The sequence below is a fragment of the Brachypodium distachyon genome, chromosome 3 (genome assembly GCF_000005505.3).
Source record: "Brachypodium distachyon strain Bd21 chromosome 3, Brachypodium_distachyon_v3.0, whole genome shotgun sequence".
In the NCBI taxonomy this organism is placed as follows: domain Eukaryota; kingdom Viridiplantae; phylum Streptophyta; class Magnoliopsida; order Poales; family Poaceae; genus Brachypodium; species Brachypodium distachyon.
In genome coordinates, this window is record NC_016133.3 from 2584900 (window position 1) to 2602470 (window position 17571).

At 44.7% G+C, this 17571-nt stretch overlaps 2 protein-coding genes across 2 annotated transcripts; both read left to right on the forward strand.

The window, feature by feature from the left end:
* Window positions 1–478: 478 nt before the first annotated feature.
* Window positions 479–5974, forward strand: LOC100824397 (serrate RNA effector molecule-like). Its single transcript, XM_024460857.1, has 12 exons — window positions 479–765; window positions 903–952; window positions 1768–1819; window positions 2014–2088; window positions 2210–2284; window positions 2370–2417; window positions 2656–2724; window positions 2815–3624; window positions 3713–3761; window positions 4851–4978; window positions 5065–5232; window positions 5570–5974. Exons 4-12 carry the CDS (start codon window positions 2024–2026, stop codon window positions 5628–5630), a joined length of 1473 nt encoding a protein of 490 aa, XP_024316625.1. The 5' UTR covers window positions 479–765; window positions 903–952; window positions 1768–1819; window positions 2014–2023; the 3' UTR covers window positions 5631–5974.
* Window positions 5975–13340: 7366 nt separating this feature from the next.
* LOC100831458 (eukaryotic translation initiation factor 5) lies at window positions 13341–16675 on the forward strand. The gene is made up of 2 exons (XM_003574649.4): window positions 13341–13498; window positions 14728–16675. The coding sequence occupies exon 2, from the start codon at window positions 15047–15049 to the stop codon at window positions 16409–16411; it is 1365 nt and encodes a 454-aa protein (XP_003574697.1). The 5' UTR covers window positions 13341–13498; window positions 14728–15046; the 3' UTR covers window positions 16412–16675.
* The last annotated feature ends 896 nt before the right edge of the window (window positions 16676–17571 follow it).

Below are 17571 nucleotides of genomic sequence, written 5' to 3' on the forward strand. Positions count from 1 at the left end.
GAGCCAGGCGTCTCCCTCTTGTCTCTAGCTCGTTCCTCTGCTTCCCGCACCAATGGCGCGCGACGTGCACGACCGCGCGCTCTCGCCCGACGATCAGCGACGCGGGTGCTCGCAGCCGCAGGGCCCGCTCCCTCCGCCTCCGCCGCTCGGCTCCTCCCGTCCCAAACGCCTCGTCGAGGACGACGACGACGACGAAGACCAGCTCCTCCTGCCTCCGCCTCCCCCGCTCGGCTCCTCCCGCCCCAAACGCCTCGACGACGACGACCGGCTCCTGCTGCCTCCACCTCCGCCGCTCGGCTCCTCCCGCCCCAAACGCCTCGTCGAGGACGAGAACGACGACGACCGGCTTCTGCTGCCTCCACCTCCCCCGCTCCGCTCCCCCCGCCCCAAACGCCTCGTCGAGGACGACCGCCTGGAGGCCGACTCGCCGCGCAACAACGGTACGCCACGCGGACACGGGAGGTCGCCGGAGAACGTGTACGCGCCGCTCCTTCCCGCTCCCCCTGCCGGCTCGTCCCGCCCCGGGCCCGTCGTCTACCGCCTGCTGGAGAGCGAGTCCCCGCCCGACGGGAGGAGCCCCAACCCTGGAGGTGTCCTGGGGGCGCCGCCATCACCGAGGAGGTCGGCGTCCCGGTCAAACGACTGGGAGAAACGACGCCGCTCACCGCCCCGGAGGTCGCCTTCTCCCGTGCGGCACAAGCGGACGCGCAGGGACGACGACGGGGACGCTGGCCGTGGCCCCCGCAGCCCACCGCGCGGCGGGAGGTGAGGCTTCGGGGGACGCATTTCCGTTTGATTTTATTTTTCCGGCTTGCCGCGGCCCGGGTCCTTCTTTCCCGTACGGTTCTAAGCTCATTAGTGCGAGTGTTTTTGAGGTTTTGTTTTCGCATTGCTTGGTGCAGGTACGATCGCGATGGAGGCAGGGGGAGGTCTGCTGGGCATGGCGCGCAAGGTGAGCTGACTCTGATGAGCTTTCTTCACGTCTTGGTCTCGTGCATTTCCTACCTAATTCGTGCTCTTCTTGTGATTGACGACCGCGAAACTGAGGTTTGAGTGTTCTCGACCGTGTGGTGTGTGTGGTATGTTTTCTGGTAGTTGTTGCTTTGGGAGTTTGGGAATGGATAGCTTCGACACTAGACTCGTTGAATCCACGCTGTCGCACCTTGCTCATCCACCTTCGCCTAGAAACATGCGGGTTTGCTTTGAGTTCAATGGAAAACTTATTTACCATGCGTCACTCTTGTGAACCAAAATACTCTGTATCTAGTTGAGCTCTGTATCTCTTGGAGCACTCACCTACAGCTACGGCCTTTGATCCCAAGGATGCGACACAAGGGGTGTGGGGGCCATCTGACGGAGTTGTACAGTTTGTCAGCTCTGCCCCCAATCTGATGATATACATTCCACACTTTTATCTATTGTACAACTGAAATTTGTGTTGTCGCTTCCTAAGCTAAACAACTGCTCCATCATCAGGACTGATAGTTGGTTCCTATGCGCTTGGTAACTAGGAGTCAACATAACTACTTGTTAGTGTAATAAATAAGAATGATATGAGATTGTTGTGTACTGGTGTCAACAATATATGTTCTGCTCCTTCTGGATTTACATGTTCTTTCTATAGAATCCAAGGATAAGGGAATTAATCTGTTACACTACTAGCCTGCTCATGCAGAAGCTTACAGCCTTTCATGTTTTTTCTGACCATTTATTTACTACAAAAAGTTCGTACTGTAGAAATTTTAACACTTCTATCTGTTATTCCAGATGGGCCGGACTCTGGCTATGGTGCTTTCAGTAATGTTCATGGCACCGAAAGGTATTACAAATTCGCTGCCTTGCGAATTGTGATAGGTTTGGTCTGCTTAGTGTGTCAGTTACTGTTGGTTCCTAAGTTCCCAAGTCATGTGTATTTTCTTAATCTTCCTCTTTCTATTCGGCCTCTTTATTCCATTTTGTTTCCCTGATAGATGATTCTTGAATGCGACCTTATATGATTCTGCATCTTTTCAGGAAGGGGTTAATGACATACAAACAGTTTTGCCTATTTCTTGAAGATGATGTTTCACCAGGTGAAGCTGGGAGCAGGTAATCAATACAAACAGATAATAAGTTGAATTTGATCTGTACGTTTGTAGTAACCTCCACTGATCAGCAGTTCAGCACAACCTAATTGGTTAATTATACCTCTTTTTCCTTGTTTAACAAGGTACCAAGAATACAAGACAGCATACATCACTACACAGAAACGTGCCTATTTCGATCTCCATAAGGATGAAATTCGGTATGTCTAAATGTTATCATATAGCTGTGTTTATGCTGTTAAGGAAGTAATGGTTTGGCTGGCTCTTTTTCTACTGTCATTGCAGGTTGAAAGAGAAGTACCACCCGACAAACTTGCTATCTGTCATTGAAAGGTGAACTGTTTGGTGCATGTCTTTCTGAAAAAAAGCTTGCTTACCATCATAAAAAGCTGGTACTCGGATAGGTGTTGAATAGCATAGCATCGGAAAATGACTATAACACGTCATAACTAAATGGAACAGTTGTTCTTATTATTTCTTAATTTATTATGCCTGCTTCCATTTCACTTTTAGTTGAGCTTCTCTTGTTAGTGGTTCCTGATCACTGGCATACCTTATTTTGTTAACTCAGGAGGAATGGATTCTGTAAGGCTGCAGCGAAGGATTTAATTCTTGATTTGCGAACTGGGGTTTTGGACTGGTGAGATGAATTTATAATTACATCTAATTTATGCTATGAATCCTTTAGTATTATGTTAATTTTTCTGATATCAGTATTACCTTGGTGTAGTGGTCCTGGAATGACCGCTGGTGCAGCAAGTAAATTAGGAAATAACAATGCTGGAAGCTCTGACAATGATGAAGATTATGGTAGCAAGAGAAGAAAGAATAGAAGAGGTCCCCAAAAAGAACCTGAACCACTTTCAACTGCTCCTAAAGCTCATCCAATAAGTTCAAAGTATCGCCGAATTCAAACTGATATAGTTCAAACTCTAGCTTTAGTGAAAAAGCTTGACGCAGAGAAGGGTATTGTTGGAAACATCCTATCAACCAGTGATCATGGCATGTCAGATGTTGACAGATCACATGTTGGGTCCGTAGGGCCTATAGTTATTGTCCAGGGCTTAAGTACTGTCAAGGGCCTTGAAGGTGTTGAGCTCCTCGACACTCTCCTTACTTACTTATGGCGCGTCCATGGTGTCGATTACTATGGCATGTGTGAGATGAGAGACGCAAAAGGTTTTCGTCATGTGAGAGATGACAACAAGAGCACCATTGCGTTTAACATCAGTGCTGCTGATTGGGAGAAAAAACTAGATTCCTTCTGGCATGAAAGACTGATGAATGGAAAGGATCCTCTAGTTGTATTGGCATCCCAGGACAAAATTGATGCAGCAACTGTTGAGACTCTGGAACCTTATGTCAAAAAAATTATGGATGATAAGTTTTCCTGGAAGTATGGGTGTGGAGCCTTGGGATGTATTAAAATTTTCCATGCTCCTGAGTTTGTTCACAGGCATTTAAAACTCAAGCATCCTGAGTTGGTCTCTGAGTTGACTTCGAAAGTTCAAGAGGATATCTATCGCCAAAATTACATGAAGTAGGTATCAATATCACACAACTAAAATTTTACTGGTTTCAAATGTGTCAAAATGTGATGTTTTGCCTATTATTTCTTTTTGATGCAGTGATCCAAATGCCCCAGGTGGAATACCAGTTATGCAGCAATCTGCACCAGTAAGAATATATGCTTCTCAGTATTTTCTTATTTTTATGATAGAGAGAAACACTTTGATGCTTCCCTACATAAATTGTAAATAACAATCTGTGTGATTCCTAGTTTATCCTTGTGTTTGTGGGTGTACATCGAAGACTTTTTATTCCTTTTACAAGAGGTTCCCTAGAAGATTGATTCTTGCTTCTTGTTGTATCTTCATCATCTACATTGTCCATGTCTGACTGATAAATAAATCAATAGAATATCAATCTGCAGTTTGTTGTGCTCACTAGTTATCATTTGTGTCTTTATTGTACATCTTTAACTGTATGGTTTCACATTTTAGACTAGAACCTAGACTGATTGATGTTCTCTCCTTTTGCTGTTAATATCTGGTATGCATATATACACATCATATTGCTTTTTATTGGATTATATTCTAACTAGACTGGCTGAAATGGATTTATTGACCTAATGCGCTCTGTCTACTAGATTTCTGCATATATAATGTACTCCCTCCGATCCATAATAAGTGTCTCAGATTTTCTACTAACTTAGTACAAAGTTGTACTAATTCTGAGACACTTATTATTGGATCGGAGGGAGTATTACTAAGCAGATTTAGCGATTTATCAGACTGTCATGGAATACTAAAATTGGACGCTTCGTGTTTGATAGATAAGAATTAAAGAAGCTATGGATTCCAGTCACGTGAACTTTCATGGTGACCAGTTTTTACAAGAAGAATATTACTCCCTCCGTTCCATAATTCTTGTCTCAAATTTGCCCAAAAATGGATGTATCTACTCCTAAAAGGTGTCTAGATACATGTAAGATTTCGACAAGAATTATGAAACGGAGAGAGTACATTTTTTTCAAAGTAAATTTTTAAGAGTATAATATTTGCATTTTGCGACCTGCAAAACTTCTGATGTCCCGTATCTTGTGATACTATTCAGGTTTTCATCGCAACCTCGATAACCTTTTCGCTTTTGTTTTGTGTTGCTTTTTTTTTGGTCATTGTTGCCCAGGAAAATTACATCCAAAGCAACTGTGATGTTTATTACAATGCTAAATCTGCAATACTAATATCTTCGTTGATACCCCAGAACAGAGACAGGATCAGACAAATACCTGATGAGCAGATATCAGGCGCTTTTGACTTGCATGGTTTAAATGCCCCATTTGCACCTGAATCCCTCCCTCCGCCACTTCTAATCCCTGTGCCTGGTGCTGGGTACGTAGGTTATGTTATTCAAGTCAACTAGTAATTCAGTTACGAAGTCCAGGTGGAACACTAATGTTGGGTGTTCTGTATTTTAGCCCATTGGGTCCATTTGTTCCTGCGCCACCAGAGATGGCCATTCAGATGATGGAAGAGCAAAGACCTCCAAGACCAAATGGTGCTCAGCATGGGAAGCCACCTTTGATGCCAAGACCAATGATGCCCATGTATCCACATTTTCCGCGCGACCCTCGTCCTCTGCGAAAGTAAGTGGAATAGTAGTATTCCTCTATTTCCTTATGTTCTACTAAGTTCCATAAGCCCATACCTTTTTTTTTTCCTGCACCATAATCTTTATCAAACTGTTTGATGCTATAGTAAAGTTAGCATTCACCACTTGCACATTCTACTCTCTGCTAGTTTTATTTTCCAAAAAAAATCCTCTGCTAGTTTTGCACCATGCATTTTTGTTGTTATAATTCTACTTTGTTACTCACTCTTGTCGAAGCAATTTTTTTAATAAAAAAAACTTGATTCTATTTCCGTCCTGCACATAATTCATTCCATGAGTATCTCCTAACTGGAGTCCAACCGTGCCCGCAGTTACGATGATCTCGATGCTCCTGATGAAGAAGTCACTGTCATTGACTACAGAAGCCTGTAGAGCGTCTCTTGTCAGAGTCAAATCTGCTGATAGTGCCCATAGGGCCATAGCTAAGTTCCTCCGGGTAGCATAACCAACTGACATGAAATTTGAACTCTCTGAGGTTCTGACTGAGAGGTGCCTCATCATTTCCTGCAATACCCTCCGCTCAAACGAGCAAGCATCCGTGCCATCTGTCGAAATGCTGATACTGATCCTGACTCTGCCATGAACTGGCATTACATACTCTGGCTCGGTGTATTTGGGCCAGGATATTTGGCGGTGTTTACCTACAGGAGGCCCACTTTACTTGGGTTTGCAGCCCAAACGCCACTGGTTAAGTAGCTTCTGCTATCTTCTAAACCTACACATGGGCCCACACTTTATCTCTTGCTTCATGTAGGGTTTGTGTTCTATGTTAGATTGCACGCTTGTAGCAGGGGGTGCATGGCATTTGGATTCTATACATTTTTCTTTGCCTGTCGTTTTCTCTCCATTCTCTTTTATTTTGTTTGGAAGAAAGTTGCACACGTACATATCCAGTAATATGTATTTCTAACACATATCTCCATTGCATTCCTCCTTCCTCCCTCTCGAAATCATTTATTTCTCGATTTTACCAATAGCATTTTTTTCACATACATGATTCCATTTTACATAATTGAGATGTGGACATATTTGTTGTGGACTTTGCTCGATCTACAAAATAACACGATCATTTACAACTTAACTAGTCTTGGGAAGAGAGTGTGCACATGAATGTCATCCTAGCCCAACGGTGTCTTAAAGTCGGGACGTGAGGAAGAGAGGGCAAGAAGAAGGAAGCGGGAAGATGAAGAAGGATAAGGAAAAGGGAAAGAGGGATGACCGACGAAGTCAGTGGACATTGTTGGCAGCAAAGACCTTCGTGACGTTGAGAAGATGGGTAATGAGCTCATGGCTCAGCTTGGAGGAAGGCCATATGGTTGGCAGGATGATACCTCGGCTCGAGGAATAGAAGGGCGACATAGTAAGGAGAAGAACGATGGGGTTAGGTGAGAGGGAGGAGGAACACAAGGGGCACCATACGGAAGTAGTCCGTGAAATGAGTTCAGACGATGGGAAATTGTTTGTGGAGTACAAAAGTCACACTCGTGTTAATTTTTATTCTGATGCTTGAGCTAATTTCTCCGACCATTGTAATTTTAAATCAAGTTCAGGCTTGTTTTAATTCGCAAGAAACTAGAATCAATATTGACTCTCCGTAGAAATAACAATAAAGTAAATGTTGGAGAATACAATGCAAGCTTCTAGAGTGTTCTCAATATTACAAGAAAGAAGACATTACTATGGAATACTCTAGAATATAAAATAAATAAAAGAGGTAACCTTCTAGTGTTTAGATATGCATGAAGAAGCTTTGGAATATTCTAGAATAGGAGTTTAAAATAAATAAATAGGAAACCTTGTAGTATCTAGATATTTATGTAGAAGTGTGTGGAAGGCTTTAGATATTTTGTATCAATGGCTAAGATTTTGACACATTTCAAAGATCCAATGGCCATGTAGTCCTATAAATAAAGGCCCTTGCCTCACACCTTGTGTAGTAGAGAATAAAAGAAGTGAAGAAGGTGGAGAACAAGGTGTGAGCAAGTGTAAGGTGTGTATGCTCTCTCTTGTACTAATATTCCTAAAGCAATATAGTACTACTTTGTTCATATAAGTCTCCCGGTTAGGCCTTGTTATTTCTAAGTACTTAGTGCATATAAGTTGTGATTTAACGTGAGCGGATTCGCCCGGAATCACAACGGTCTTGTTTCAACGTGAGTGGCATAGCCGTCCGGATTCAAGACTTGCTTTAACGTGAGTGGCTCTGCCGCCCGGAAGCTTGCACTAAGTAAGTAGAAATAAAAAGGGACTAATTAACTACACCAAAGTAGTTGGTATAGGTGAATAGGCCCTCTCGTAGTGTGTTAGGTCCACCTCGAATTCTCTACAGTTGGTATCAGAGCAGGCGGTCCGGGACCGTCATTTGGAGGAAGAGTTGTAAGCACGGGGTGCTTGCTTTGTTCGGTGCAACAAGAAGGCGCTGAGGGGAGACTCTGCTGGTGCACAGTCTAGGACTGTGAAGCTGGTCCGGGACCAAAGCTTACTTGACGCTGGGCGCAAGTCACCATGGCGGATCTTGCTAGCTCAAGCAGCGGGATCAGGAAGCTTAATAGCCACAACTATGGCTATTGGCAGACCTGCATGGAGTCCTACCTACAAGGTCAGGACCTATGGGAGGTCGTTGCGGGCACCGAAGCATTTCCTCTAGAGAATGCTGATGCCTTGCGGAAATGGAAGATCAAGTCAAGGAAGGCCATGTTTGTATTGAAGACGACCATCGAAGAGGACCTATTGGAGCACATCCGTGATGAGAAGACACCTAAGGAGGCATGGGAGACTTTGGCGAAGCTATTCTCAAGGAAAAATGAAGCACGGCTCCAGCTCTTGCAAAATGAGCTCGCAGGTATCTCACAAGGCAATCTATCCATCAGTCAATATTTTTCGAAGGTGAAGTTTATTTGCCGTGAGATATCCCAACTTGCCCCGGATGAGAAGGTGAGCGAGACTCGGATGAAGAGAATCATCATCCACGGTCTTAGACCCGAATACAATGGGTTTATGGCTGTGGTGATGGGATGGCCTACTCCACCTTCAGTAGTGGAGTTGGAGAATTTATTGGTAAATCAAGAGGAGTTAGCTAAGAAGATGGGGAGCATAACCATAAAGGAAGAAGAGGAGGCACTTTTCACTAAGAAGAAGAGCCCACACCAAAAACAATGGAATCCCAAGTCTAAGTGGACAGAAGGTGGGAAAGAGCATCCAAAGGAGAGAAGCAACTCTTCAGGGGGAGACCAACGAGAAAGACAAGGACCAAAATGGTACGAGAAGAATGCAAGGAGACCAAGTGATGGATGCTTCAACTGTGGCAAGGCAGGTCACTTTGCTCGAGAATGCCGATTTCCAAGGAGGTCAAATGATGGATGCTCCAATTGTGGTAAGAAAGGTCACCTTACTCGAGAATGTCGATATCCAAGAAGGCGTTATGAAGGGAATGTGGCCACCACAAAAGAGAAAGAAGAGATCACTCTAGAAGCATCCATGAGCGAAGAAGAATGGGACGCCGAAGCTGGATACTCTCAAGAGGTTGACATAGAAGACTTGGAAGAAGACATGGAGGTGCCAGCCCTTGCAATGGATGAAGAAGAGTTGGAGGAAGATATGGAGGCACCAGCCTTTGCGATGGATGAAGAAGAGTTGGAGGAAGACATGAAGCCACCAGTCTTTGCAACGGATGAAGAAGAGTTGGAGGAGGACATGGAGGCGCCAGCCCTTGCAGCAATCAAGGATCCAAAAATCAACTATAAAGATGATTGGATCGTTGATTCTGGGTGCTCCAACCATATGACTAATGATGACAACAAGCTGCAAGATATGACCGAGTACAAGGGAGGAAAAATGGTGCTGACAGCTAACAACTCCAAGCTATCGATTTCCCATGTTGGAAAGACAGCCGTTCCAAGGTATGGCCCTCAACAACTCCAACTTGAGAGAGTCTATCACGTCCCAGGCTTGAAGAAGAATCTGTTGTCAGTACCTCAACTGACAGCAGAAGGGAAGTATGTTCTGTTTGGTCCACAAGAAGTAGCAATCTTCAGAAGGCTCAAGGTGATCGGCACACCCATCATGGAAGGGAAAAAGAGAGACTCACTCTTTGTGCTCTCTGCTGAGTCAGCATACGTAGACAAGACTCGGAAGAATGAGACGGCTGATCTTTGGCATGCGCGGCTTGGACACGTCAGCTACCACAAGTTGAAGGAGATGATGGAGAAGCATGTAGTGAAGGGGCTTCCTGATCTTGATATCCGTACAGACATGGTCTGTGCTGGATGTCAGTATGGCAAGGCCCACCAATTGCCATACAAGGAGTCGCAGCATCAGTCAAAGGTACCTCTAGAGCTCATACACTCAGATGTCTTTGGCCCAGTCAAGCAAATATCACTTGGAGGCATGAGATACATGGTGACCTTCATCGACGACTTCTCAAGGTACGTTTGGGTATATTTTATGAAGGAGAAGTCTGAGACCTTTATGAAATTTAAGAAATTTAAGGATATGATAGAAGGTGAACTCGAGTATAAGATACGGTGCCTACGCACTGACAATGGGAGAGAATATTTATCCAATGAGTTCACCATCTATCTCAAGAAAAATAAGATAAAAAGGCAGTTAACTTGCCCTAATACTCCACAACAAAATGGAGTAGCGGAGCGCAAGAATCGTCACCTTGCGGAAACTTGTCGGAGTATGTTGCATGCCAAAAATGTTCCTGGAAGATTCTGGGCTGAGTGTATGAGGACTGCAGCTCATGTGATTAATAAGCTACCACAAGTGAGGTTGGGGTTCAAATCACCACATGAGAAGCTTTGGAGGATGAAACCAGCCATCAGCCACCTCAAGGTATTTGGTTGCGTATGCTATATCTTTGTGCCAGATCACCTAAGAACCAAGTTTGAAAAGAAGGCGAAGAGGTGCATCTTTGTTGGTTACGATGATGCTCGAAAAGGATGGAGGTGTTGTGATCCAACCACAGGTAAATGTCACACCTCAAGGAACATTGTGTTCGATGAAGCTTCTTCATGGTGGTCCCCTAAGAAAGAAGAGATTCCTGAATCACCTGACGTGGAGGAGGTTATAGAAGAAGAAAGAGATCAGAAGTTAGAAACCCCAAGTGAAGGAGAAAGGAGCTCACCAAGTAAGACCAAGAGTCCGTGGAAGACTGGCATACACCAACCTGAAGAGCCACAAACCGAGGAGCATGATCAAGAACTTCGAAGATCAACAAGACCTAGGAAGCCCAATCCAAGGTACGCTAATGCTGCTCTTGCCGATGAGTCTTTACCTATTGAGCCATCTTCCTATGAAGAAGCAGCACGAGGCCCTGAGTGGCAGAAGGCGATGGAAGAAGAGATTAAGGCACTAAAGGAAAACCAAACATGGGACTTAGTGCCAAAGCCAAAGGATGTGAAGCCAATATCCTGCAAATGGGTCTACAAAGTGAAAACCCGAACAGATGGCTCAATTGAAAGGTATAAAGCTCGACTTGTGGCACGAGGTTTCTCGCAGGAGTATGGACTGGATTACGAAGAAACATTCAGTCCGGTGGCAAAAATCACAACAGTTCGAGTCTTGCTTGCATTGGCTGCCAGCAAGTCTTGGGAGTTGTGGCAGATGAATGTCAAGAATGCCTTTCTGCATGGAGAACTTGACAAGGAGATTTACATGGAGCAGCCAAAGGGGTTTGAGAGCAAGAAATACCCCGAGCATGTCTGCAAACTAAAGAAGGCACTCTACGGGCTAAAGCAAGCACCAAGAGCATGGTACGGAAAGATCGGTGAGTTCCTAGTACACAATGGCTTTAAAGTTGCTCCATCAGACTCTAGTTTATTTGTGATGGCCAAGGAAGGAAGACTAGCAATAGTTCTAGTCTATGTTGATGACTTGATCATCACGGGAGATTACTCCGAGGAGATAGAAAGGACAAGGGAAAATCTCTCCGTGAGATTTCAAATGAAGGAACTTGGTGAGTTAGGACACTTCCTTGGACTTGAGGTGGAGCACACTAAGAATGGGATATTCTTAGGCCAACAAAAGTATGCGAAAGACCTTCTTAAGAGGTATGGGATGCTTGACTGCAAACCTATTTCCACTCCTATGGATCCTAACGCAAGACTTCAAGAAGACAAAGAAAAGAACTTGGAGGATGCAACCATGTATCGGCAACTGGTCGGGAGTCTTATCTATCTGACACTTAGTCGGCCAGATATTTCCTATGCCGTTGGAGTGGCAAGCCGATACATGAGCACACCAAAGAAGCCTCACCTTGATGCAATAAGGCGAATACTCAGGTATGTCAAAGGCACCTTAAATTATGGCATCCTATATAAGAAAACAAAAGAATGCCAGGTTATTGGTTACTGCGACGCCGACTATGCCGGAGATTGTGATACACGGAGATCAACCACTGGATATCTCTTCAGTCTTGGATCGGGAGCCATAACATGGTGCAGCAAAAGGCAACCTACAGTGGCACTGTCAAATACTGAAGCAGAATATCGATCAGCGGCAGCGGCAGCACAAGAAAGCACCTGGCTTAAACAATTGATGGAAGACCTTCATCAAACTCCAAAAGATCAGGTATGGATTTTCTGTGATAACTTATCCACCATAAGGCTAGCAGAAAATCCTGTCTTCCGTGCAAGGACAAAGCACATAGAGGTGCACTACCACTATATCAGAGAAAAGGTCCTTAAGGGGGAAATTGAGATGGTGCCAACAAAGACAGAAGACCAGACTGCAGATATCCTCACCAAGAGTCTCAACAAATCAAAATTCGAGAAGTTTCGAGAAGCTCTTGGCATGGTCACCAAAGAAGCTTTGCATTGAGGGGGAGTGTTGGAGAATACAATGCAAGCTTCTAGAGTGTTCTCAATATTACAAGAAAGAAGACATTACTATGGAATACTCTAGAATATAAAATAAATAAAAGAGGAAACCTTCTAGTGTTTAGATATGCATGAAAAAGCTTTGGAATATTCTAGAATAGGAGTTTAAAATAAATAAATAAATAGGAAACCTTGTAGTATCTAGATATTTATGTAGAAGTGTGTGGAAGGCTTTAGATATTTTGTATCAATGGCTAAGATTTTGACACATGTCAAAGATCCAATGGCCATGTAGTCCTATAAATAGAGGCTCTTGCCTCACACCTTGTGTAGTAGAGAATAAAAGAAGTGAAGAAGGTGGAGAACAAGGTGTGAGCAAGTGTAAGGTGTGTATGCTCTCTCTTGTACTAATATTCCTAAAGCAATATAGTACTACTTTGTTCATATAAGTCTCCCGGTTAGGCCTTGTTATTTCTAAGTACTTAGTGCATATAAGTTGTGATTTAACGTGAGCGGATTCGCCCGGAATCACAACGGTCTTGTTTCAACGTGAGTGGCATAGCCGTCCGGATTCAAGACTTGCTTTAACGTGAGTGGCTCTGCCGTCCGGAAGCTTGCACTAAGTAAGTAGAAATAAAAATGGACTAATTAACTACACCAAAGTAGTTGGTATAGGTGAATAGGCCCTCTCATAGTGTGTTAGGTCCACCTCGAATTCTCTACAGTAAATCATAAAACGGACGTGACTTAAGCTGACTCTACACAAATTAGCATGAAATTCCATGGTCACCGTCAATTTTTTTTTTTGCTACGGAGTACTTGCCGTTCCACAATTTTTGTCTCAATTTTGTTCAAAAATGGATATATCTGTTCCTAAAAAATGTCTACATACATGTAAAATTTCGACAAGAATTATGGAACAGAGGTAGTAACATATTTAGAGTTTATTTTTCGCATGTCATTTTACCGTCAATTTACCATCTTGATAAGATGACTATCCGTCCGTTCTTTCCCTGAGAAGATTTTTCCGCGGAACAAATATAGTTTCGTGTCCAGGATTATTTAGCTATTTTTCTTTTTTCTAGGAAAGACGCAACCTATCTCTCTTTTATTTTATTTTTTGTGTACGCGGAAAGGCGTTTATGAACCGCCGAGAGGAGCCAGGCCATGCCACGCCGCAAAAAATACAAAAGCAAATCGAATAAAATACAATAAAAAAGAAAAAAAAGAGTGGGATGAGAAGGGGAGCCGGGGACGGCAGCCCTAGCCTCCTTTTACTTCATCGCCTTGCCCCTATAAAATCCGCCCGCCTCGCTTCCTCCCCCCAACCACTCCATCTCCTCGCCGCCATCGCCTACCAGGAAACCCTCCTCCTCGCCAGATTCGCTTACTCCCGGTCCGCCGCATCCCCAACCCGAGGTGAGAACCCCCGTCCTTCCCCTCCCTTCCCTTCTGCTCTGGTTCCCCTCGCCGCCGTTCGTTTAGTCTCGACTCGATTTCATCAGATCCGTCCTCGGTGAGGGATCCGATCTGGACGGGTCTCGCGCTCTTAGGCCACCGATTTGTTGGTTTGTTGCTGGACGTTGTGGGCGAGGCGTGAACTACCTAGCGTTTGGGTGATTTCGTGGCGCGTGGCGCGTGGCGGATACTACTCGCTGCTAGGGTTCGTTACGGTCTCGATTGGGATTAGATGCTGCTGTTGTTTCGGTTCAATACCAGATAAAAAAAATCTTGATATTAATGGGCTTTTAGAAACTGTTGTAGTTCATCTTTTATTGTTGGTGAGCTATTGAGTGAGGCCATACATAAGTAGTGTGTTATCTTTTGTTTCTCTGTTTTAGGCAAGCACTCTATTTCCCAACCTGAGTACCCTATGTAATCTAATGGCAATGATACAGATGTTTCTGGTTGGTTATTACAAATTTACAAGCATTTATCTGTGTACTGAAGGAAGGATACATGTGCCTTATTGTTTGCAAGTTTGTATACTGGAACACTGTTTATATATGTACATTTGGAACTAGTTTGCAATTTGTTTATCAGTTTTCCTATGGGTGATTATTCATCGTTCCAGTTATGATTAACTGTTCTGGTATGAGCTTGCCTGTATGGAGTGCTACTTCTGATCCATGTCCATTAGATATGTGTGATGTTTGATGTAGCTATAATTGTTATAATCAAATGTGAGTTTCCTATTATGCCATGGCTTTGTTCGTGTTCATGAGGGCTCTAAACTGTTTTAGCAGACTAGACTAGACCTTCGTGGTCCTTCGGAGACCTGAACTGGAGAGTTGCCCACTATTGTTTTATCCAATTGTCTTCATTATACTTGATTCTGTTGAATTTTTTTGGTTGTGTGTGCTTTTGCATTGCATCTATATTTCTGTAGTACTAAGATCATTAGTAGAAATATCTTGGGACAGCATGATTTTGTTGATGTTGGGTGTTATTTTCACCTCTGCTCTCTGGAGTGTAAATTTATCTGCTGGTGGCATATGAATTGATAGTATAATTCTGTTGTCTTGTTTCTGCAGTTGTGTTATTCCACATGTAAATGTCTCGATTCTGCTATTATGATGATACCAACAGTTTAGCAATTTCTTGAAATCTCACCTTTGAATCACCAATGTTTGTTTGTTCTAATCCAGGTAGCAGCAGCATCTGTTTTGCTGCAATCTGACAAAGTGGAGGGCTTAGAAGGTGAAGCTTCTTTTATGTCTGAACAAGCATCGGTTTATTTGGGATCAGTTGGATTGCTGGGAGAGTATTCTCGTTCAACGAGAAAAAGGCACAAGTTTCTTCTCCCCTGCATGCATCAAGAGCCCATTAGGCTTTCTGGTTCTGAGAGGTCACTTGCCCCTACCAGTGCTAGTCAGCTCACTTTTCTTGAAGGACCAGCAGCTACTCTTTCTTCTGAATTTTGTCACATCTGATAGCATCTGCCGCAGAAGAAAAGCTTGATCCAAAATGGCGCTGCAGAACATTGGTGCTTCAAACAAGGATGATGCCTTCTACAGGTACAAGATGCCCCGGATGTTGACCAAAATAGAAGGCCGTGGTAATGGCATCAAGACAAATATCGTTAACATGGTTGATATAGCAAAAGCACTTGCCAGGCCTGCTTCCTACACAACCAAGTACTTTGGGTGCGAACTTGGGGCACAATCAAAATTTGATGAGAAGACAGGAATCTCCTTGGTTAATGGTGCTCATGACACGTCAAAGCTTGCTGGTCTTCTGGAGAACTTCATTAAGAAGTATGTTCAGTGTTATGGTTGTGGCAACCCTGAGACAGAGGTCCTCATCTCTAAGACCCAGATGATAACTCTGAAATGTGCTGCCTGTGGCTTCCTTTCGGATGTTGACATGAGGGACAAGCTCACTACATTCATCCTGAAGAATCCACCAGAACAGAAGAAGGGAGGCAAAGACAAGAAAGCTATGCGAAGGGCTGAGAAGGAGAGGCTCAAAGAAGGCGAGGCTGCTGATGAGGAGATGAAGAAACTCAAAAAGGATGCAAAGAAGAAAGGTGGGTCTTCCAAGGAGAGTACTGCAAAAGGTGTTTCAAAGAAAAAGGCTGGTGGTGGTTCTGATGAAGAACATGCAACCTCACCAACTCACAGTAGAGATGCTGACTTTGCAGCTTCTGCAGATGATGACGACGACAATGATGTGCAGTGGGCGACTGACACATCTGCAGAGGCTGCGAAAAAACGCATGCAGGAGCAGCTGAGTGCAGCAACTGCTGAAATGGTTATGCTTGCCACTGAGGAGACAGAGAAGAAGAAGAAACAGACCCTGCAGAAAGAGGCTAGTGCTAATGGTAACGGGGCAGCAAAGGATAAAGATGATTCCAATGGCAATCAGACTGGGGCCAAGGCCACTCCTTATGATGATCTGGTTGAAGAGATCAAAGCTACCTTGGGCAATGCCGCCACAACAGCTCAGCTCAAGACTCTGCTGTCCTCCTCAGCCCTGTCCCCCAAGGAAGTGATGGATGCTCTCTTTGAGGCGCTCTTTCACGGTGTGGGCAAGGGATTCGCCAAGGACGTCTTGAAGAACAAGAAGTTCCTCGCTGCTGCAGTGCCTGATGAAGATGCTCAGATGCTCCTACTCCAGACTATTGAGGCTTTCTGTGGCAAGTGCAGTGCTGAAGCCCTGAAGGAGGTCCCAGTCGTCCTGAAGGCCCTCTACGATGGAGACGTCCTGGATGAAGAAACCATAGTGCAGTGGTACAACGAGGCTGTTGCTGCCGGTAAGAACTCCCAGGTCGTGAAGAACGCCAAGCCAGTGGTGGAGTGGCTCCAGAGCGCCGAATCCGACGAGGAGTGAAGATGTACCACTATAGCCTACTGCTTGCTTGAAGTGTCCTTCGTTTGAGTTTTCAAGTTTCAGTCGTTGTCTTTGGTGTTTTGAGTGTCAGTATCTGCGTTTGAGTTATTTGGTTGGTTTTCTGTATCCAGTCAGTTAAAACACTACTTATGTCTGGTGTGCGTGTGGTGTTTATGCTTTCAACTGCCCTTCGATGAACTACTTACGTTGAAGACATTTTCTATGAAATGTTGTGATATATAGTGCGAGCCAATTTGTGTTGCATGTATTCTGCTGAGATTGAACGACGGAAATGGGCGGGACACGCCTCTTTTTTTTTTTTCTTTTTTTTTTTTTTTACATCAACACGCCTCTTTGTATCGCTATTACTGTTATCCATCGTTGCCTGACGAAGAAAAGTGCACCCTGGCCTCTAGTCATAGAGACCCTATGCGAAGTTGCGAACTGCCTGAGAGAAATTCAGAAAATCATGCTCACACAATCTTCTGCCGTTCAAGTTGGTGAACCACCGGGTCGGAATGCCTGCTGGCTGCTGCTGGTGGCGTCGTCATCTTGCTTGCTGATGACCCACTGGCGCCTACGGGGTTGTGATCTTCCTTGCCGATGAGCAGCTGGCTGACATTGGCTCACCTGGTTGTCTTCTGCCAATAACGGCCGACATTGCTGCCTCGCCATCCCGTCCTGCCCAAATTGCAGTCTGCCGGTGCCCCTGCTATCCCTGTAAGCTATTCTTCGGCACCGGTGTGCCAGGCCCCTCCCTTCTCTCCCTAACCCTATGCCAGGTAGCGGGGATTTCGCCGCTGCTCATCTTGGCTCACCGTCACCGCCGTGGCTGTCTCTAGTTTGGTCCGGTCCTGGGCTCGGCGTCGCTGGCTCACGCTCTATTTCGGTCCGGTCCTGACCTCGGCATTGCTGGCTCCGACTTCACAGGCAGGCACCATCGCTTCCATCTCCCTCCTCTCTCGTGTGAAGTGCCAAGCGTCGCTTTACCATTTCGCAATTCAACCAGTGTCACAAACCAGTAGAGTACGAACAGCCTGTACCCTTTGAACTGAAAGAGAGATGTAAATAAACCATTAAACCAGAGTCAGGTCTCCAACTATGGTTTGTTTCAGCAACTAAAAATCCGACTTGGCTGGAACAAATGCGAAAACAAAAGG

What these genes read in the sequence shown, in the direction of transcription:
- LOC100824397 (XM_024460857.1), top strand. Translation starts at nt 2,024, where the DNA reads ATGACATACAAACAGTTTTGCCTATTTCTTGAAGATGATGTTTCACCA. An exon ending in TATCGCCAAAATTACATGAA is followed by an intron (nt 3,625 to 3,712) that starts GTAGGTATCAAT and finishes TTTTTGATGCAG; the next exon opens with TGATCCAAATGCCCCAGGTG. An exon ending in ATCCCTGTGCCTGGTGCTGG is followed by an intron (nt 4,979 to 5,064) that starts GTACGTAGGTTA and finishes TCTGTATTTTAG; the next exon opens with CCCATTGGGTCCATTTGTTC.
- LOC100831458 (XM_003574649.4), top strand. Translation starts at nt 15,047, where the DNA reads ATGGCGCTGCAGAACATTGGTGCTTCAAACAAGGATGATGCCTTCTAC.